The sequence below is a fragment of the Crinia signifera genome, chromosome 8 (assembly GCF_055691185.1).
Source record: "Crinia signifera chromosome 8, ASM5569118v1, whole genome shotgun sequence".
Lineage (NCBI taxonomy): Eukaryota > Metazoa > Chordata > Amphibia > Anura > Myobatrachidae > Crinia > Crinia signifera.
Window position 1 is genome coordinate 50,736,802 of NC_139224.1, and position 24,111 is coordinate 50,760,912.

General features: G+C 43.7%; 1 protein-coding gene across 4 annotated transcripts in view; it reads right to left on the reverse strand.

The window, feature by feature from the left end:
* CACNG2 (calcium voltage-gated channel auxiliary subunit gamma 2) overlaps positions 1-24,111 on the reverse strand; it is a 123,477-nt gene that overhangs the window by 6,766 nt on the left and 92,600 nt on the right. Inside the window, exons 2-5 of one of the 4 annotated variants that reach the window (XM_083156344.1) lie at positions 15,242-15,325; positions 10,026-10,091; positions 2,421-2,549; positions 1,922-2,062 (exon numbers count right to left, since the gene is read on the reverse strand). In XM_083156344.1, the coding sequence (XP_083012470.1) occupies positions 1,922-2,062; positions 2,421-2,549; positions 10,026-10,091; positions 15,242-15,325 (420 nt within the window). The remainder of the gene's footprint in view (positions 1-1,921; positions 2,063-2,420; positions 2,550-10,025; positions 10,092-15,241; positions 15,326-24,111) is intronic. The other 3 variants (XM_083156345.1, XM_083156346.1, XM_083156347.1) reach the window with 3 other exon arrangements.

Here is a 24,111-nt window from a genome sequence, read left to right on the forward strand (position 1 = left end):
ATAGTGGCAATGTAGAACCTTTGGAACCTTAGTAGTGGCCTTTGGAACCTTGATTTTTTTTTCACCCTGCGCAGACACTTTGGGTACCAACTGACCTAAATCATCTGCTCTGCATCCTGCAATGAGCAAAATGGCTGACTGCCTCCTTTCCTATTACTCCATTAACATTGCAAGTCATAAAGATAAATATAATGCATAAGACAGGTCGCTATACAGTAAAAATGTATACATATACCACACTTAACATCTACAACATTTATTAGAGATTATAATAGTTTTACACCTAATATTCCTAGGACTCAGATATGGATTAGCATGATATGGTTGAATAATTGTGTAGACTAATATTACTATTCTAGGCCCTATTGAAGGAGAGGAGAGCTGCCTGAGTCCTAGGAATATTATGTGTAGCAATTGAGCGATCTTTGCTTTTAACATCAAAACTAAAACAGCAAAATCTGTATGTACTAACTGGTAGCAACATACCACTGAGATTAAGGATTACTTCAATATTGCAACTCCACTGACCATTTGGAGTATTGTAACCGCGCCACATGTTTATAGAACTTATTGGTGAACTCATTAGCAACATCTGTTCATTCTTATTAATATTGTTGCAACTCTTTTTTTAACTCTTAAACTCTTCTTTTGGCTCATATAGATATGCGTATATTTCTGTTATTTTAATACTGTGTCTAATATATGGGTAGTCAAGTATTTTTATATTAATAATGTAAGTATTTTATATTTATACTATAGGTTATTAACCTTTAATAAAACCAAGTAATGCGGCACTCAGCCTATTGGTTAGTTATTTAATGTAGAACAAGCTAAAACTATTATTAGTTTTATTATAATCTCCACTAAAGAATGTTGTAGAAATTAAGGGGGATATTCAATTTTGGATTCCAACTGTCGGGACATCCCGACAGTCGGAATCCCGCCCGTTTCCGTTGACAATACATAAACAGTTGGAATTCAATGTACTGACGGAAAGTCAATTACTGTCGGAAAGTCAATGTACTGTCGGAAAGTCCGCAGATTGTCGTAAACGGCCGAAAATTGTCGGAAAAGGCTGTGGATTCAACAATCCGTGCCCGTTTCCGACAAAACAGGCCCACTTTATAAAAAGTTGGATCTGACAACATTCAATGCTGTCGGTAACAGCAGCATTGAATAGGTGAGTAACGATATTTCCCCTGTCGGGAAATATTGGCATAGATTGAATACCACACTAAGCCTAATATATGTATACATTTTTGGATTTTACTTTTGTCAGGTTGTGACTAGACCTTACAGAGCAAATTACAACAATACGGTAATTATTTTCTTAAAGGGCCAGGAAATATAGCGGTTCTTACTAGTTTGCTATACAGTGTTTAAAGAAACCTCGTGATTAGTGTCACATGAATGGTATGTGGTCGATAGTAATTAGGTCGACAGTCAATATGTCGACTCCTGTTGTTTGACAGGCAAAAGGTCGACACAAGAAAAAGGTCGAAATGCATTAGGCCAACATGGTCAATAAGCTGACAGAAGCAATAAGTTGACATTTTTTTTAATACTTATATAAGAATATAATAATGTGTCGAGTGCAGCGAGGCACCGCGCCCGAAGCATGGCGAGCGGACGCAGTACACTTATGCGGTGTCCATGTCAACTCATGTCGACATAGACACACGGAAACATGAAAAACTCACGTGGACCCAGACACATGTTGACCTATTGCTTGTGTCGACCTAATTACTGTCAACCCTATGGCCCATACCCACACGAATAAAGCACCATTAGTTTGTGGTGTATATAAATAGACTACTTATAATATATTGAAATACGTTTGGTGCAACAGGCATTTTCAATATAATGTTATTTCAGGTATATAACTTGGTTGTTTTCCATGATAAGGACTAACTTCAGTTACCTGCAGACACAAAGAAGATGCCAGCGCTTAATATGATATTGTGTCGGGTTTTGTAGAACTCGCTGGCTGCAATGCAAAGCCCTCCCATGAAGAGCAGGATCACACTGAGGATAGGGAATATACTGGAAGCCCTCACAGCTCCTGTAGAGAGAGAGTAACAGGTTCACGAAGAGCATATGCCTGCTTAACCTTTAAACATCCACACAACATTAAACCACAATATTGCTGCTGGGCAGTGAGGGGTTTCTTATAAGTGTTTATTAGTGGGGGAAGTGTGCGTGTGTGTGTGTGTGTGTGTGTATGTGTGTGGGGGGGCTGTTCATGAGAATAGATCTTTAAAATATGACTGAACCTTGTAGTGGCAATCAGGACCATTGGGATTAGATTACAGTGGATTAGGTACAGGGTCATACTAACAGGGTATGGCCATATCTGGGAGATGCGCTCTCCCCCCTCCCACTTTAAAAAAAAAAAAAGAAGAAAAATACTATGCACTTGCTGAAAAGGAGAGCGCTTGTGCCCCTCAGCAGATGGCCCGATCCCCTGGCGGGCGCCTTAGAGTCCGCCTCCCTCTCATGGTTCCCGGGTGAAGACAATAAAGGGACTGTGGAGGAGCCTCCAAGTGGGTCTGTGAAAAGATTTTAGCAAAAGGAGTCTTTTCAAAATGGCAGCGTATTGGTGTATCTGTGCAAAATGGCTGCCAATTGAGGAAATAAATAGTCATGTTGGGGGAAATAAGAGCGTAGCTGGAGTGAAAAACCTTGTATTATTTGTAGAGCCTGATTAATCTTTGTTTGGCCCACACAGCGGATAAAATACAGTATCTGCATAATGGAAAATGCAATGAACCATGCTTGTAGTCCTATACAGTAGCTATGCAATTATTTACACTCTGGCATTTTTTACATTTTGTTTTCCAAGATAGTGGAATCAAAGTAGATTCATTTATGAATCCATACTCCTGATTACCATTAACTAGTTAAAAGCTCATCGAAATGACAATTTCTGCCATGTACTTTCACTTTAAACTGTGACAGTTTTTACTTTCACTTAGAGCGGTGACAGTTTTTAGCCAACAAACTCTCTACCCACCCCAGTCCCTATCTGCTCCTACCTCCAATCTCTGTCTTCACAGCTCCCTCTCTCCATACCCAGTAAAGGGGCCCATACACGGTCCGTTAAACGGATCCGTTTGGGTCTTAATTAGCATGCATCGTATCGGATTGCATGTCTAGTGCATGCCTAGTGCATGCAATGCGATCCGATACGATGTTTAGCTAGTACAAAAAGTATGTGCAGCACATACTTTTTGTACCGTACTATGTGATGCGCGGGAGCGCGCATCGCATAGTACAAAACGGACGGTCCGGGAACGGACCGTCTATGGGTACCTTTAGTTTGAAACAGACCATGACCCTGCAAAAATTGCTTTCACTTTCTGTTTTGACACACAAAGGAGTAATTTTGTCTGTCAAATAGCCTCTAGTGGTCAGTGGCGTTACTTTACTTGTGCTCTCTTTTTGTCAGGTTGCATGGGGAAAATTAATCATTCTACAGATTATCAATGGGATTAAGGTCTAGGCTTTGGCTGGGCCACTTAAGGGCATTTCTTTTGTATTTGTGCCCCTCAAAAATGGCTATTACTGTAAACTTTCTTTATTGTCCTGCTAGAAGAAACATCTTATTCCAAGTTCTAAGTCAGGTGTAGACTGCAGCAGTTTTCTTGCAACATCTATCTTGACAAGTTTTCCAGTCCCTGAAGCAGAGTAATTAGCATTTCTCTCCATCCTTGCTCCACAGTAGGTGTAGTAGTTTTAAGATTATAAACAGTATTAGGTTTGAGCCAAGCATGACAGCTAATGATGACGCCAAAGGTTTCATCTTGGTCACTCTCATTTTTAACAATAGATTTAATTTAGCCTCCTACCATAGTACAGATTTGAGAAGTGCCTGGGCTTTTGTCCCATAAAGAGTAGACTGTAACACTTTAAGAGTTGTTATAGGTCTTGATTTTCTTCCTTTGCTCCATTTTAGAGTATAGAATGTTACAGACTAATTGATTTGTGCCATAATGTCCCTCATTTCTCTAATATTTTGATAGTATTATGGGATATATTAAAAGTCATGGTACTTGTGAGTTATCCGGGCGTCCGATTTTTTGATTGTATGCCTTAAGTTAAGGCATACAATCAGATGCGATGCGATGCGATATCGCATCGCATCGCATCGCATGCGACCATCGGATGCGATGACCCGATTTTTCCATAGGAATCAATGTTAAAATGATTCCTATGGAAAAAGGGGTCCTTTTCATACCCCTACTATCCAAGTGGGCATGGAGTTGGATATAAACCTGTGGCGAGCGTAGCGAGCCACCGAGCCCGAAGCGTGGCGAGCGAAGCGAGCCCCGCGAGGGGACGGTATTCTGTGTCCCCTCGCGGGGCTCGCTACGCTCGCCACGCTTCGGGCTCGGTGGCTCGCTACGCTCGCCACAGGTTTATATCCAACTCCATGCCCACTTGGATAGTAGGGGTATGAAAAGGACCCTTTTTCCCATTGAATTCCATGTTAAAATGGACTCAGTCCATTTTAACATTGATTCCTATGGAAAAATCGGGTCATCGCATCGCATCGCATCCGATGGTCGCATGCGATGTGATGCGATGTCCCGATCCGACCCGATTTAAAAATCGGACGCCCGGATAACTCACAAGTACCAAAGTCATATATACAGTACTTCCCTGATGGTGATATTTCATAACTTTGAATTAGATTTGCTTTGAAAGTTCTTTGAACTTCATGATGAAGCTTTTGGTTAGCCAACTGCATGATCTCTCACAGACTGGTGTATTTATTTTAAATCAATTAAAACTGATTGTATATACATTACTGTAAACTGGCACTGATTCATTATTTTAAAAACAATGCTTTAGATTTAATGTTTTTAGACATCATAGACTAATTCAGACATTTTTTAATCTCATAATGTAGAAAAAGAAAATGTAAAGAAAATGCCAAATGAGAGAAATAATTTTTAAATTAACTGGAGGTGCCATGGGGATCATTTTAAAAAGAATAAAATAATACATTTAGCTGGCTTTCATGTTTAGTGAATGGAAAAATTGTTGAAGGACACTGTAAAATGCATTTGATAATTTTATTACAGAATTAACAAAAACAATCTTTATTGCCATATATTTTGCATCCATCTGGTTCTTGAAAATTCAATATTCATTTGAAATTTGTAATTCAACTTAAATCAGCTTATTTACACATAATTGTAATGTAGTAATATATAGACTGCATTGTTTAAGAAATCAATTCTGGTTTATTGTACCTAAAATACAAAACAATTATCTATGGTTGGAATCGATGGGTTTTCACAATCCCATTGTGGAAGTATTATTGCTAAACGATGGCGGGATTTACAAGCTGTAAAACATGCTCCAGGGCCTGAGTCCAGGGCCTACGTATATATCTTCTGTGAACGTGTCAATTGTGCTGTGCCGAAAACTGATGCCATGCTAGGAAGCTCACCTATGTAAACACCATGTGCTACACTGCTTGGGGTTGTGATCCTTTTACGCAAAAGCTAAAAAGGCCACTTTAGAAAGTATTGGTTAGCCAAGAGACAAGAGTAGACACAGGTTTTTAGAGATGTGGTATAGCACAGTCGGGATTCCGACAGTCATTAGCCCGACATCGGAATCCCGACTGCTGAGACTCAGATAGTGGGGCGAGCAAAGCGAAGCCCCTTGCAGGCTTGCTGCGCTCGCCACGCTGTGGTCAATTCTATTCTCCCTCTATGGGGGTCATGGACCCCCACGAGGGACAATAGCCCCTGCCTGTCTGTCAGGGTTTTAACAGTGGGGATTCCGACATCGGTTTTTAGAGCTAGCAATGGATTTAAAAGATCCTATTATTGTAAAATGGTCCATTAATTGCCACAGCAGACTCTCACCCTGCTGGTGTCTGTGACTCTTTGGACTGCAGACCTGTGCAGAGAGCCTGATTATAGGTTCCAGGTGCCCTAAGCTTATACACATGTAGCTCCCCTTGTAATGCTGTAAAGCACACGTGTATGGGTGCTCAAGGACTCACCATTCATATTGCCCATGTGCACATTATACAACGTTATACAACTATATCGACAAAAATAGGAATTGACGTGATCAAGTGGTGCAAATAAAATAACAGTGAACTGATCACTTGATCACGTCAATTCCTATTTTTGTCAATATTGTTTTGTTTAGATGTGGTGACATCTACCCTGGTTTCTGATAGATGAACAGTCAGCAGAGCACCCCAATTTTGATTACTATCAATCCTTTTCACAACGTTATACAACTGGCAACCCCCCTGCTGTAGAGCACAGTGTGAGCACTAGAGGATGCAGATCCCCTGATTTAGGTTTAAAAGAATAAAAACTCCCTCATTATGCATTCTTAAAAAAAAAAAAAAACAGATAAACTAGAAATTTCACTTATGGCAAAGCAATGTCCAGTTTTCCCATAAGACCGTTATTACTTGGAGACCATATTGCTAAGCTACTAAATTTCAGAGAGAACAATCCTGGCTCACTAGATGGGGCTCAAAAGCTAGGGTTGTCTTGACTGACTGACAGGCGGTGGTATCCTTTACTTTCAAGGTCACCTGAGAGAAAGGAAAATCCTGTATGGGATGATCCTTTGATCGACAGAAAGTCTACTTTCTATCACGGAAACAGCCTAGTTTTACACCATGAGAAGGAACAGGTATATTATTTTTTATATTTACAGTTTGTTATATAGCGCAGCATATTCCATTGCACTTTACAATTGGAGACAGTGATACAACAAACTGGGTATTTACATAGATAGATATAGATTCAATCAGAATTGCGGCAGTCAGGATGCCTGCAATACCATCCAAAAGATCAAACTCCTGATGGACCCCAGTAAGTATTTTACCCTTAACTCTGTAACCCACCTCTCCTACAGCCTAACCATCCCTTCCCACAGCCTATCCCTAACCATCCCTTCCCACAACCTAACCCTTATCTCCCACACCCCTACAGCCTAACCATAACCATCCCTTCCCACAGCCTAAACCTTACCTCCCCCACAGTCTAACCCTAACCATCCCTTCCCACAGCCTAACCTTTACCTCCTCCACCCCCACAGCGTAACCCTAACATCCCTTCCCACAGCCTAACCCTTACCTCCCCACCCCCACAACCTAACCCTAACCATCCCTTCCCACAGCCTAACCCTTACCTCCCCCACCCCACAGCCTAACCCTAACCATCCCTTCCCATAGCCTAACCCTTACCTCCCCCACAGCCTAACCCTAACCATCCCTTCCCACTGCTTAACCCTAACCATCCCTTCCCACAGTCTAACCATTACCTCCCCCAACCTGCAGCCTAACTCTCCCCCTAGTACCTAACCCCAGGGGATGTGGTCAGGATCGTAGCAGTCAGAATACCAGCCAGCTGACGGTATTCTGACTGCTAGGATCCTGACCACATCCCCATGAGAGCTTGTTTCCCACTGATTACTGAACTTGTAATATTTACTGGTTTTGGTGTTGAACCCTCTTACCTAAAGTCCTTCAGAATCAGATTCTTATACGACTTGTTTTAAACATAGCTTACCACATTTAGTTGCTATAGGCTCATCAGAGTTTAGGTTAATGAGCAGGGAAGAAAAGGGTCACATGAGGTTTGTTGCTGCATATGTTATTGTGTTTTGTTTTAATGTTTAATGACATTTCGATATGTCATGCAAATGTTAACTGCTTACATTACTTTGTTATGCAAAGCAACTGTGCTATTTACTGTGCCGTATGTCCTGCCTATTTTCTAACCAGATTATGTCTCCTACACATATAGCTTCATGGAACATTAGGGTGCTCAATTTTTAATGGGCCTTAATGTTTCAGCATGTTAAAAGGCTTAGCTTGCACATGCTGCTCTTTTAAATGACATCTGGTGGTCCTGAGTCTTGGGCATCTCATGCTACTTACTCCACGCATTCCAGAGGAGGTGTCTCTCTGAGTCGAAATTTATGTTGATTCTGACCTGATTTTGGTCCACCTTGATCTGTTTTTGTAGTCAAAGTGTTCCATGATTTTCCTCATACTTGTTATGTTCCTCCCCCATTTAGGACAGAACTACCTAGGATGTAATCAGGATGCCAGCATTCAGTATACCAACTAACCACCGGGAGACCGGCCCCGGAATCGTTCAACAACAATCTTCAGTCCCCTCACCTCACTCGTTTTTTTTTATATTTTTTGGCATATTTATGGTGCTGGTCCTATGCTAGTGGTTTACCCACTTCTTAATCACACTTTTTATTCTGTGTATTTTTATACCACATGTATGTTAATGATGCAATATGTGGGCGGTTTATCCTCTTCTAGAGCACGTGGAGTAGAACACCAGTGGTATAAATCTTGTACTCCAAACAACTTTGTCTAACACTCCTCCTGGACATTGCCAAACAAACATATTTTCGATCTACCCTCTCTGCTCAAGCCTATAATTCCAAGTGATTTTTTAATACCTTAAAATAACTTCTTAGCCCTTCCACACCCAACCCAACAGCTGCTACCAATGTGGAAGATCTTCCTACTTCAAAGAAAAGATTGATAAGATATAAAATTAAATGGTATGTTGTTTCTCAGCCAGTAGCCTGCTCAATTCCCTACCTGAACCCTCTGCCACCTTCTGTTCATTTCTACTGTATCTACACTCTTTCTGTCCCCTACCCTACTACCTCTCCTCTAGATCCTATACCCTCACAAATTAGTAAATTTCTGTGCTTATCCCAAACCTAAATAAAATCTGTAATCTTTATCTACTGGTATTTTCCCCTCACTGTTCAAGTATGCAGTGATTGTGAAAACCATCCCATCTACAAACTTCCATGACTCACCTCAAACACTCTCTTAACTCATTGTGGGTGGGATGTACTAAGGGGAAAAAGCTGTAAAACCCTAATTTTACCGCATTTTCCTATGTATTAAAACACCGTTGCCACGATACCTTTGGTTGGCGATACCCTATAGAAGCCTATGGGCTTCCTTTCGCCACCCGACGCCTCCACCACAAACCCGCCGACCCCCCTCTCCCTCTGGCTTACCTGGTCCAGGTCCTCCTGGACCTGGAAAGTAAGCCCTTCCTCCCCCTAGTAAAGCAGCCGGACGTCGTTCCGGCTGCAGGTGGGAGGAGGAAGCGCCGGGGACAGCCTGCTTAGCTATCCCTGGCATAAGGGGGGAAGCAGGCGGCAGGGAGATGACGGAGACCCCTCGCACACCACAGTACAGGTATCGCGCGGGGTCTCCGTCACCGCACCGCAATGTCAGCCGCATATGTTAGTACATATGCGCTGGCATTGCGGCGGGCGGCGAAGGGCTTGCGATGTATTTTAATACATCCCGCCCTAACTTATTGAACCCCTTCAGTCAGGCATTTGTTCCCAACACTCCTCTAAGCCATTACTGACTAAAGTAATACATGAGCTGGTCACTGCTAAGTCTAAAGTCCATTACTCACTTCTTTTTCTAGATTGTTCTGCTGCATTTGAAAAGGTTGACCACTTTCTTCTCATACAAACACTCAAATCCCCAAGTCTCAGCATACCTCTTTGCTCATATCTAATTGCTCTTTCAGTCTACACTTCTCTGAATCCATCTCTTCTTTGCTACCTCTATGGGTTGGAGTACCGCAAAGGACAGTCTTATGGGGTCTACACACAGGGCAACTGTGCTTAGCGATCTGAGTGATGCTAGATTGCTCAGATCGCTCAGCGCTGTGTCAGCGCTGTGTGCTGAGTGATCTGTCAGGGCCAGAACACTGGCCCTGACTGGCGATCTGACTAGATTTATCCTGGATCTTAAATGCCTCTTAATTGCTATGGCCCCTACACACAGAGCGATGTAGGGTCATTTTCTAAGTGATCTAGTCAGATTTGCAAATGGGCTGCAATCGCCCCATCTGTAGGCCCCATTAGGCCCCCTGCTTTTCTCAATCTATAACTCATAATTTGGTAATCTAATCAGCTCTTTTGTACCTCAGTATCATCTGTATGCAGATGATAATCAAATCTACTTTACCTACCCAGACTTGTCACCATCTGTATTGGACCGTCTTTCTTCTCTTTCAACTTTGATGTCATCCCGCCACCTCAAATGTAATATTTACAAAACCAAATTAATTATATTTCTACCATCCACTAGTAGTTACCAACCTGATATCTCTATCACTGTTGATAACTCAACAATCAGTCCTAACCCACAAGCTCGGTGCCATCCTTGACTCCGAACTGACTCCGAACTGAACTTTGTTCCCCACATTCAAACTAACTTAATATTATCTGAAAAACCGCACTTTACACAAGAAACTCTAATCCATGCTCTCATACAGTATCTCCCGCACTGATTATAGTAATCGTCTCCTCATGTCGCATCGCATCTGATCGCATAAGTGTATTGGCAGCATTACAGTACATCTCCCTCCCCTGCAGTGCACATGATGTGAACCAGAATCAGGTCCATAGCCTTCATAAGCTATCCTACTCGATTACATCCCCTGTGTACACTCATACCTCATATATTTTGTCTTTATACTCTTTTATCCTCCTGACCTATGGCCAGGGCCGGCACCACCACTAGGCAGCTTTAGGCATTTGCGACGGCCACTGGAGGGTGGCAGTTTGGAGCAACCCCCCCGATGGAGGTCAGCACCGGCTTTCCCCCTGCCCCCCCCCCCGAGCATCACCCCCCGTGGAGTGACTTCACCCGCACAACCCCGCCCCCAGCAGAGGACCTGGATCGGAGGGATGCAGAGACGCCGGCAGGGACGCAGAGATGCTGACAGGGAGTAGCAGGGATGCAGATACGCTGGCAGCAGAGGTAAGTTTCCCGCAGCGCTCTCTTTGTCCGCGGGTAGAGCAGGAGAATCCCCAGGTCCCTCCCGCACCACATCACCTGGCACACCCCCCCCCTCCGTGGAGCGACAAGACCGAACCCAGGTCCCTCCTGCGCTGCATCACCCGGTACCCCGACGACCTGACACACACACACACCCCCCCGTGGATTGGGTGAGCGCCGGGGCGCCCCCCCTGCCTAGTACCGGCCCTGCCTATGGCCGATATTTCTCTGTGTCAATGGTGCTAATTCAGACCTGATCGCAGGACAATTTTTTTCACAATATGGGCAAAACCATGTGCACTGCAGGTGGGGGGCAAATGCATGTGGGGGGCAAATCTGAGTTGAGCAGGTTAGGGGGATGGGGCAAGCAGGCAGGGAGTGTTGCCGCTTTCCAGGCAGGGGAGCAGAGCTCTGTGAGGAGCTGACACAGCAGGACCACGTGGAGCAGCCGCAGCAGCACCCGGACAGGGTGAGTATGACAGGCGGGGGCGGCGGCTAGGGGGACGGGGGGAGGGGGCGACGACAATCAGCGGGGTGGTCCGGCCGTGCTGAAAGTGGTTGATCTTTCATCCTGGCAGCATACACACACAGCGATGATGGATGATAAACCATCCATCATAGCTACATCTGAACCACATTGCTAGCAATGATGCGGGAGCGCGAATCATCGCTAGTCGGCAATCTCTAGTCATACACACTAGGCGATTTTCAGCTGAAAGTGTGTATGGGCCTTTACTCTCTCTGCAGACGTAACATTTGCCCCACCTGCAGTGCCCATGACTTTTCCCATTTTGAGAACAATTTTGCCCTGCGATCTTGTCTGAATAAAGCCCTATATCATACAGTCCTTTGCAATCTGGCTAGAGAATAAATATCACCTGTCCTTATGTGTCAATGCTCATTCTCCCTATGGATTGCCTCAGGGCATAAAGTGGTCAAGCAGAGGTGGGGAACTCATTTCCCTATGCCACCTAATTACACCCCATCCCCTCCCCCCATTAGGCAGAGACAGGGCCAGTGGTAGTGTTTTGGCATCCCCCTGCAAACCAGACTGCTTTTCTGTGAGAATTCTTGTGCAGGGCCAATGTGGAGGTTCACATGTTCCACCTCACCTTTTGAAAACTAGTTTCAGGGAGATTAGAGTTGGAAATAGAATTTTGCACAGCGCCCCATTGAGGGGGCGTGTCATGCTCCACCCAAAGGGCGTGTCTAGTTAGATATATGGAGAGATTGTGAAAAGAGATTGTGAATGTGGCACCTAGAAGCGTGGGTGTGCACTACTACATCTGAAACTTTTAAAATGACTTATATTCAAATGTAGATGATCCCCAAAGCAGTTAGTAAGAGCTACAATACTTGCTAAAGTGCTGGGAAATGGTGCTGAAGATTCAATGTAAATGTATCTGTCTCTCATTCCTTTTTTCCCCCAAAATGTAACAGTGTAATGTGGGCTAGGTGAAATGAGGGAGATTGTTAGACTATAGAGGGAGAGAGGGAGATTGCTGCTATTTCAGGGAGTCTCCTGCAGAATGCAGGACGGTAGGCAACTATGGAGGTGGTGGAACTCAGTTCCACCCCATTCCCCCTCACTTTAACCCCTGGATTGCCTTCTTCCTCAGGGGACTTCCTTCAGGGGACTTAAAAGCAGGTAGGCAATGTAACAAAGCAATGAAGAAGGCAAGTCAGATGCTTGGTTGCATAGGGAGAGGTATCAGCAGTAGAAAGAAATAAGTAATAATGCCACTGTATAGGTCATTGGTACGACCTCACCTAGGAGGTTATTCTGATCGGTGCAGCCAAACGTGCGTACGTTCCATATTAACGTACGCTCTCCGTACGCGGCCGTTGAAGTTAAGTCCACCCACAAATCAGCCGCATACGTACGGCCAGAAACAACGTCTAAGGGGAGTGGCGTACAATTGAGCGTACGCCAACGTACACGGACGGATCAGCCCTTAGACTCCGACAACTGGCGTAAACAGAGCGTACGCCACCGTTTACAATCATTTAGATTTTATATTATTGTGTGAAGACATCCACCCACACTTAAGCTCGGTGTGAGGTTAACTACTGATTTGCCATACCCCTGACGAAGTCCCTTGTGATGAAACGCGTTGGGTTTTATGAATAAAAGGACTATTTGTGGGAGTCATCTTCTTGTTTGAAAAAGCGGACGGAAGAACAGTGTGTTTTTTAAAATGACTGATAAACATATCAGTGTAATGGACTAAATGTGGAAACTGGCTAGGTGGTACCCCAATTAGCGCACTCCGATAACCCTCGTTTTTGCATTTGGTACTTCACATTGCCATTTTTTCCATCTTTTCCATCTCTCCATATATTTGTCCCATTACCATCCATTACATGTGAGGAGGAGAAGGCACAGGAGAAAAGGTGGAACAGAAGAGCACAATACCGAAGATTTAAGGGAAGTAATAACCCCGTTCCCCTCTTACCCCCACTTTTCTCCCAAACAACCTCGTGTACACTCAGAATAAAAAGGGGAGCGCCCAGTTGTCTATCCCAATACCCATTTTTTATCATTTGACTTTGTGGAGTGAATCTTGGGATACACCTCAAGGGATTGACCAGGCAGATCCCCTGAAGTAGCGCCTCGTTACTCTACTAACAAATTTCCAGTGTCGACCCAATGCTTGTCGACCTAGTTGCTGTAGACAATATGACCGTATACCTTCTGAAAAAAAATATTTGATTTTTTTCAGGGTCCCTTAGTTGTCCCCTTTTAGTGGTCCCCCACAACAGTCCCTATATAGTAGTCCCACTTAGTAGTGCCCCAATAGTAATGACCACATAACAGTGTCTCCATAACAGGCCCCAGAGCAGGCCACCATCGACAGACATCAGATAGTGATTACAGAACCATTCACCACCTGGTTATAAAGTAAATGATGGCTCCATACTACCAGCACACTATATTTATGGTATATTGGAGCTGAGATCCACAATCACTTGAGAGTAGATTGTTACATATACCGAACAACACATTTAGCACACTGCTGCCACTTAGCTAAAAATGCCATGTTGTCAAAACAAACTCGTCAAAGGACCTAATTCAGACCTGATCACTGGGCAAATGTGTTCTCAAAATGGGAAAAAACATGTGGGGCAAATGTAACAAGTGCAGAGAGAGTTAGATTTGGGTGGGGTGTGTTCAAACTGAAATCTAAAAGCAGGCTGTATTTACCCTGCACAGAAACAATATAGCTGACCCAAATCAAACTCTCTTTGCACATGTAACATCTGCCCCACCTGCAGTGCAGTATGGTTTTGTCCATTTTGAGAACAAATTTGTCCTGTAGACAGGTCTGAATTAGTCCCAAAAAGTACACAAAAGCAACCGCCTAATGTCACAACAGAGTTGGACGCAGAAGCAAATTACAAACGGACAAAATAAATTGCATGATCACATCTATTCATAATTAACAAATAGCATCTAATGGTGCTTTAAACAACTCTTCGGGATGTTCTAAAATAATTACATAGGGCGGAAAAAAAACTTTAGAAGGGTGCAGGGGATTACCTGCTGGGACCTCGGGCCAGTAGTTATGCTTCAGTGTAGGGATGGCCATTGAAGATCGATGATCCAATATCATTGATTGTTTATGGCCAATGTTGAATACTTTTGTCATCGATGAGGGAGAATCATATGGTTTCCCTCTATCGATGGCACATCAAAACAAGTGTTCTGTATTTTTTTTGTCAAGGTGACAGGACAGGGAGCATAGCTCCACTCCCCGACAGCCCTAAAGCCCCACCCCCCGCATTCTGATTGGCCCAAGGGCCAGTCAGTCAAAGAAAATGGTTGACCATCGATAGGTAAAACAATGATGCAGGTTTTTGCAGTTTTGCCAACCATCGATGGCCATCGCTACTGCAGTGCTGTTTGCGTTAAAATGTGTATTTCAAATTAGTGTACCGCGTCAACCTTTTGATGGTCAACAGAGATAACCTCGGCCCATTAATTGGATACCCATCATATTCAACCACATTATCAGCAGCAATGCACATAGCCGCACAGTGAAATAAGCACCACATCTGCTCAAGATCATACTTTTCTCTTATGCCAGACTTATTTACCTCAAGGCTAGGACAGTAAGGACCATTGGGTATTATGAACTAGCTTGGCTCATATCAAATTGCTGGGATAGAGTACACGAGTAAAAGGAAAATACTGTGTCTGTGTGAAAGCATAAATATGGGCTTACTTGGATGAGTGCCGACATCTGTGAAACTCAAAGGAAAATATTTGGGAATTGTAAAGGAAGCTGATGGTGAACAGTCTGTGCAAGAAGAAGCTTTTCTTCTCCATCTATTGCACTTAATAAATGAGCATTTTCAACAATACAAAATATTTTTGTAAAAGAAATGAGGCACCGGACTTACGGAGGAAATATTCAGCAGTGTCTGCTTCATAATCTGCATCCTCAGGAAAGTGGTCGATCTGTTTGCAAACGCCTTTAAAATTACCTGGAGAGAGAAATTGGAGAAGGTTTCAGAATTTGCTGCCTCTATGTTGAGCCATCCCATCATACATTCCCATTCACCAGACATTTTAAAGCAGCAATCAATTACATGGCAAAATCAACTGTAATTGATTGCTGCTTTAAAAAACATGGGAAAACTCTCCCAAAATCTCTCACCCTATTACATTTGGCCCCAAGTCTGTAATATGACAAGTAGGAGCTGATTGGCTGGCTGTTTGTGACTCTCCATTTTATCATTTTTTGAAGCTTGATACATCTGGCCCTTGAAGAGATTTTGGCGGGATTTTTTTGTTCAATATAAACTTGCACATTGAAGTTCACCTATACCGCTATAATTTCCAGATCATCCTTATTATTCAGTATCAAAAACCAGATAGAAAACTGACTGATCCCCAATAATGGTCATATTAAAATGCCTCCTAGAATGTTATTCGTGGAAAAAGTCTCTAATAATCTCATTTATACAATAGTTTTACACTGTATGTGGCTTTATTTGATGTAATGCTGTCTTCGATATTTACATGTACTGCACACAGACCAGAACACTTTTTTATGTTTTAGTAAAAAAAATTGAGGTGAAAAATAGTAACAATAAAGTGCCATATAGATGTGTCTGCATAATCCAGCCTCCTTGCGCATTAAACAGCCCTTCTAGTTGTGCTATACCCTGGCGTGACTAGGTAGCACTAAGCATATTTACAGCCAACTTTTTCCATTACAATGCCTTTCATTTTCAAAATGATGCAACTAAGATGCACAAGCAGCTTCAGTTGATTAAAATGATATACAGCATGCCTATATTCTGTGTACGACTGCAACTATTTGCATACAAAATGTCACATTGCAGGGTTTTAAAGTGAAACATTGTAACAAAGCAATTTATCTTATTCATTTTGTGAATAAGATGCACACAAAGACACTCAGCGCTACCAAGTCACACAGAGCTCACACATTGGCCCTTATTCACATTGGCGCGTACGCATGCGAATTCGCACGTTTCACCCTGCAACCCCCATTGCGCATGTGCAGCAAGCGCACTGCGCATGTGCAATGTCATTAAAAAATACTCGCAAGCAAACTTTCGCGGAGATTTCTCAGTGCGAACGAGTGCATCGGTAGTAGGCGTGCAGTGGGCGTTAGCATGGGCGCGACCATTATAATGAGCAAAAGTGGGCGTACACATGGGCGTACACATGGGCGTTCACTATGAGTGGTGGGAGTGCTTTCGCATGAGTGCACGAGGGATTGTACCCCTCCAACGCAAAACTTTTCGCCAGCTCAAAGCAGGTTTTTCGTTTCGCACACCTTGCTCCTTGTAATGTGCTCATTCGCACGGAGCAAACACACGCACGAAATGGCTAAATCAATGGGTGAATCAATGGCACCTGCACACTATTGACACCAATACATCGTTGATTTCATGAGACAATTAACTCAGCACAACTTCTGATTGCATACCACCAGCAATCAAGTGTTAGCAGATACAAACTTCTTCTGTTGCTAAAGTTATTTGGACCAAACCAATGCGCTAAAACCAAACAAATCCCACCCTTATAAATTTGCCTTATGTAACATACCACCACTATTGTCATTTCTACTCTGCTATATTTAGCATGTTGCCCCTGTCAACATTAGTCGACATGTGTCACCTCACATGCAACATAGATATCAGATACTTCCTTTACAACACAACACATGTGCATACTAGTATTTGGTTTGCTAACATTTGGGGAGTAGAGCATGTTCGTTAGCAGCTTGAGGTGAGTGTGCGTGCGCAAATGTGTGGGCGCGTGCGACCAGTTACACGTACGCACAGCGATAGACCACCCCCCTTCTTTGTATGGTTGCGTGCAAATGATTTCGCAAGCACTGTAGGCGTGCCTTCGCCCGATGCGTGCATGTGGTTTTTTCCGTAAGAGTGCTTGCGAATGTGCATGCGAGCGCATGAACCTGATTATGTGTGACACGACTTGTATAGATGCATGTGGACACATTTGTAATATAACTAAAATGTTATACATTTTTATTACACTCAATGTAGTAAATGGAATGGATGGTTTGCCACAATTATATGCCACCATTCCAAGCACAGGAAGCAACTGCAAATCTATGGTTTACAATGCATCATCCTGACAAAGAATGGCAAACAGATGAAACAACCTGTATATGAGAATATTCACAGCAGCACTCAGTGTCTGCATTCTTTTGGTTATATTGATGAGATCAGGTCTTTATATGACATGGGCAGTGCCATGCATTAAGCAGGAAACCTGAGACTGTGTGGAAGCGATGCAGTTAGCAATGCCTGTGCTGGAATCCCCACAGACTGCATTCCGAATGCTGAGTTTGTGCTGCCAGGGAAGGGGGGCTGCGAGGAATTAAAGGTTAGGGTTAGTCTACAGGAAGGTGGCTTAGATTTAGACACTTAGAACAGAGGATTAGGGTTAGGCTATGGGGCTGGGGGGTTAGGTGTAGGCACTAGCAGGTGGACTTAGAGTTAGGCTGTGAGGAATGAAAGGTTAGGCTTAGGCTGTGGGGAGGTGGCTTAGGTTTAGGCACTTAGAACAGGGGATTAGGGTTAGGCTATGGGGCAGGGGGGGTAAGGGTTAGGCGGCGGGGTGCGGGGGTTAGGGTTACACACAACGCGTAGAGTTAGGGTAAGGCTGGTGTGGCGGTAGGGTTGGGCCACTAGAAGGAAGGGCTGGGGGGAAGGGGGGCGTAAGTATACTTACCTGACCCTGTCAGGATTCTCTCCATCGGTATTCTGACTGCTGGTATACTGAACACCGGTCACCAGCATCTATCCTGCATGGAAGAAGGCGGGCCTACCCATAACACAAGAGAGCAATGCAATCTCCTGTGAAGCTGATGTGGAATTGTGTTATCATTCACACCGCCGTATAAGAAAATGTTCATATAACCAAGCTTTTGGCTTTGTTCTACTTTGAAGGGTTATCTGTTGCTTTTGACAGTGATCAGCCTGGATAAATTTGAAAAAGGTTGATGCATTCAGCGAGAGCGGCGTGTAATTGGTTTCAGCTGCCTTCTCAAGCTCACAACCAATTAGATGTCACCTCCCTCTTTCCCATTTCTCCCTGGTCGACCATTGTCAAAAGCAGCAATTGCCATTTAACACAAAGGGAGAATAAAGCTTCTTCAATGGCTGTATCAAATGGACTGTTTTGTACTTGTGTAGCAAAATTAAGTGTCATTGTTTCCCATGAATCAAGCAGCACATTCTACTAGTTGCTCTTTCATAAAACGTAGTGACGTCTGTTCAGATACTACGAGCCAGTGCAGCTTATTGCTAACTTCTGTGAAATGAAAATATATTCTTAAGTGTCTACTGCTGATACACTTAACTTGTTGTTGTTTAGGAGCAAATTTATTAAAGTGGTTACACAGAGGCTTAAATGTGCGTCATTTACGAAGCATGGGCCCAATTCAGAACCTGCACGCTGTGCTGCAAATTCGCATATGTACGAAGACAGCTAGCCTTCGCTGGCTGCACTTAGGGTGATTGACACCCTGTAGCCATTTGGGGGCGGTAACGCAGTGTTTTCTGGGAGTGTCACAGAAAATGCAGGCGGCCTCCTTCTCTACACGGCCTTCGCTGTGCCCAGTAAGTCGAGAGGCCGTGCCCAGTAAGGAGAGAGAGATCCATTCAATGGTGAGTTTCCAAAGGGTTTTCCCCTCATGTGCACAGCAGCGAACGTATTCACAGCCGTACACATGGGTGGGATATCTCTTGTGCGGGGCAAAGTGGGGCGGAGTTTACCTGCTCGCTGGATTCTGGACACTTGCAGCCCAGTGAGCAGGTCTGAATCAGGCCCCATATTAAATACACGCTGCAAAGTGATTTGGTTTCATGCTGGCGTCAAGCGACAAGGCGCATGCTTAGGGGGAAATTTACTAAAGGAAATTTGTAAAAAATAGGTGTATTTGTATCCAGAAATACACTTATTTTTGACATTTACTGTCCCGAAAATACGGCAATTTATATTATTATTGATAGCACATCAATACGACTACGAATTGCCGTATTTTCGGGACAGTAAATGTCAAAAGTAAGTGTATTTCTGGATACAAATACACCTATTTTTTACAAATTTCCTTTAGTAAATTTCCCCCTTAGCGTGCGGACTGGTGAGCCAATGAGATCGGCTGCGTAAGGTCACACCTCCCAAGCTTTAGTGATATGCAATATGATTACTACTGTAAATAGCACAGCTCCAATCCAACAAATCTCTACCTCAATTCACCCAAACCCAGGAAGTAAGATAATAAAATGCTGCATAAACACAAAACCCGTTGCTTGTAATGATGCCCAATGTCTCAGCAATCTCACAATTAGGATATGTACAGTATGGCCCTTATTCAGATCTGATCGCAGTACAAATTTGTTCTCAAAATTAGCAAAACCATGTGCACTGCAGGTGAGGCAGATGTAACATGTATAGAGAGAGTTAGATTTGGGTGGAGTGTGTTGAAATTAAAATCTAAGTTGCAGTGTAAAAATAAAGCAGCCAGTATTTACCCTGCACAGAAACAAAATAACTCACACAAATTTAATTCTCTCTATACTGTACATGTTACATCTGCCCCACCAGTGCACATGGTTTTGCCCATTTTGAGAACAAATTTGTACTGAGATCAGATCTGAATAAGGGCCATAGCCCATACACACATACCCTCCAACAGTACCGAATTTGCCGGTACAGTACCGTTTTTTTACGGTCTGTACCGGCAAATTAAACATGGACCGAATGTACCGAATTGAGAGCAGCGGCAGCATACGTCTCTCGCTGGTTTCAAGGCATTTCTCCCTAGTCTGGAGTGGATGGCCGCGAGCCAATAGGAGCTCGCGGTCTAGCATCCGCTCATGATTGGCTGCCTGACCGCGACCTCCTATTGGCTCGCGACCGCCTAGCTGGAGAATTAAAAATAGTGAGGGATGAGGATGCTGCCGCTGCTTACACTATACAGCTGGGCAGCGCACAGACTGCTCTCTCTGCCCGGCTGTCATTTTATTAAATTGTGTGCATCCGGCGGCTCCCCCTTGACAACGAGCAATTCCCCCCCTTGACAACAGCATTTTCTCCCCCCTTGGCAACGAGCAATTCCCCCACCCTTTGCAATCGGCATTTAATTCCCCCTTGGCAACATGCACATGCACTCCCTCTTGGCAACAAGCATGAAGCCAAAGCCTCCTTGGCATCAAACATGAAGGCCCTGGTATCAAGAAAGAACCCTCTAGCAATGAGCATGTAGGTAAGCAGCATTTATGTGCATTTATTACATAATATGTAATGGGCATTATGGTTTGTTATTTAGTATGTAATGGGCATCACGATGTGTTGTGCAATGTGTAATGGGCATTACGGTGTGTGGCCTTATGTGTAATTGGCATTACAGCGTTTACTAAAATGTATAACGGGCATTACGATGTGTTGTGTAATGTCACGCCCCTTTTGTGTGATGCCACACCCCCTTCCATGTGACCACACCCCCTTTCTGAATGTGTACCGATTTCTGCCCTTCAAATGTTGGAGGGTATGTACACACATACAGTAGCACACAAAGCCCATTCACACATACAGTAGCACACATAGCCCATACACACACACAGTAGCACACATAGCCCATACACGCATATAGTAGCACACATAGCTCATACACACATACAGTAGCATACCTCCCAACTTTGTAGCTGCAGAAATAGGGACACTCGCACGGTGGGACAGTGGGACAGGACCCGGTAATCGGGACTGTCCCGCTGAAATCGTGAGTGTTGGGAGGTATGCAGTAGCACACATAGCCCATGCACACATACAGTAGCACACATAGCCCATACAAACATACAGTAGCACACATGTGATATATTAAATTGCCTATTTGAATGAGACTGGACTCTGTTAAAAGGTAAATACCCCTCCAGGATGGAGGGAATGGACTAACCCAGTGGTTCCCAACCTTTTTTCTCACCCGTACCCCTTGATTAGGCTTTTCATTTATGAGTACCCCTTCTCTCAGTTTGAAATATCCACTGTACTTACGAGTGGAGTGGAAGTGAGTGGTATGCATGTCCTTATATTAAGGAGTAGCGGAGCAGTAGTGTGCAATAAGGAATCGGTTCCCTCTGTGTACTGTCTCCGGGGCTCCCGCTATCGCCTGTAGGATTAATGCCGCTGTTTCCAACACACCGTGTCAGTGCAGGGCAGATGATCGCTGATGTCTGTGGGCAGTACAGGTAGCTCCCAGTGGATTGCTGGTCAGGGAAAAGGGAGATGCTGATGACGCTGCAGATGGAACCGGAAGTAATGCAACATGGTTTGTTCCCATGGCAATGGGAGAGTCCTTCCACCATCGGGAGACTTATTTTTCTTCTTCCGCCATTACCAATATTATTATCAACTACCCCCAACTGGTACTAGTACCCCAGGTTGGGAACCACTGGACTAACCCAGCCAAACTGTGCTTTTTGCATCCTGTTAAATAAAGTTGCAGGACAGAGAAAGGAACCAGGAAGTTGCTGAGCTCATGAGGAGAGCAGAGAACAGTGGGGAGCTATTGGAACAGCAGGTTAAACTGGGATCTCGTGTAAGTTTGTGTAAATGGACACTTTAAGAAGCTAGGCAAACATAATTCATCTTCAAGTGACCCTCTCCCAAATCTAACCAGCCACACCAAGAAAGACTGTCATGTTATTAGACTGTATTGAATAACTCCAGAATTGCTCAGTGGCAGGGGATGGAAGTATCATTGGCCCGTGTTGTTACAGCTTATAGAATAGGCAGCTGAGTTAACCAATATCCTACTGCATTGGTTTGTTTTTAATCTCTTAAAGTTGGATCCTCTTGAAAAAAGACTGCTGCAGGAAAGACATTTAGGGGGAAATTTACTAAGAATACGAATACAAAAAATCATATTCGTATTCTTAATACGAATGACTATGACTGCATACGTCTGTTTCAGCTGTATGCAAAGTCGTGTTCCGGAGGGGAATTTACAAAGCAGTCAAATTTCGACTGCTTTGTAACCCTCCGATGTCATATTAATTCGTATAAGCTGGCCGTATATATAGGCGCTAATACAAATTCGTACAGGCAGTCTGCACGGATCAGTGGCTGCAGTGTGTAAAAAAAAATAATTTTTGTGAAATAAATAAATAAATAATTTAATAAAAACGGCTTGGGGTCCCCCCACGGCTGTAACCAGCACCAGGCTGAAAGAGCCGGGCCGGTAATAAAAAATCAGGAAACCCCGCAAATAGGACTATTTTTATTACTGTGGAACTACAAGTGCCAGTGGGCCCTTTAATGCCCCGCATGCTGGGACTTATGGTTCTCCAAGTCCCAGCTTGCGGGGAAGGCTTGCTGGGACTCATAGTTCCACAGTATTAAACAATAGTTTATTCTATCTTTTTAAACTCAATCAGCCCGGTGACCACCGCACAGGGTCACCGGGGACAGCACCAGGCTTCAGCCTGGTCAGGTAAGTCCTGGAGGAGGGGGGACCCCTTTATTGGGGGGATACCCACTCCCCCAGGCTGACTGGTCAGTAGGGTTAATATTTTGGCCGCGGGACCTTATCTAATAGGTGTCCCCCGGCTGTGACATTACCCTGCTGGCTGGTTTGGCCTGGGGCTGGTTCTTAAAATATGGGGGACCCCTAGTCATTTTGTCCCCCGTATTTTGGGAACCAGTCCCGGACCTGGAGCCTGGGGCTGGTTTTAAAAAATTAACGAAGCCCTATTTGCCGGGTTTCCTGATTTTTTATTTTCGGCCCCCGCTCTTTCAGCCTGGTGCTGGTTACGGCTGTGGGGGAGACCCCACGCTGTTTTTAAAAAAAATGTATTTATTTATTTTTCTAATTTTTTTTACACTGCAGCCTGCACGGATCTGACTGATCCATGCAGGCTAAAGCCAAATATGACAGGAAAATAAAGTGTATTTTCCTGCCGTATTTGGCCGGCCATTCGCGGGCGTTTCACGCCAATTAGCTGCTTAGTAAATCTTTTGAATCTTTTGAATGGTGATTTCTGTCGTATTCTATCGATGGTGTATTCATACGTATTTGTAAATACAAATACGAATTTCCCATCAATTTGAATACGAAATGACAAAAATACGTATACGCCCATTTTTGTATGAAAATACGATATTTTAACAAATTTTGTTTAGTAAATTTCCCCCTTAATATCTCACTACGTATGACCATAACCCAGTGGATTACAAATATTCAGTACAAGTTTATAGTTTAAAGCAGGAACTGACCCTTTGGGATCTCTGTGATAGTCTCTAGACTTTTAAGGGGTGATTGAACTTTCCTCTCCAAGGATTCTATAAGGACTAAAGGTCCCCATACATGTTCCGTTTTGCCGGTCCGTTTTGTACATTTTAAAGTACACATCGTATCGGATCGCATGCCTTGTGCATGCATTGTGCATGCAATGCGATCCGACAGGATGTAAAGCTAGTACAAAAGTATGTGCAGCACATACTTTTTGTATCGTACTATGTGATGCGCGGGAGCGCGCATCGCATAGTACAAAACGGAGCCGCCGCAAAACGGAGTGTGTATGGGCTCCTTAACATTGATATCATCCAGGTACAACCAGTGCACTATAAAATATGTATTATTGAGCAATAATAATTCTCTGTTTATTCTTATGCATGCAATGACATTTCTCTGGTTATCTTTGTCTATGCAATAATAATTATCTGTGTTGTTTTGATTTATGTGAATGTGATGCCCAATATGATACTC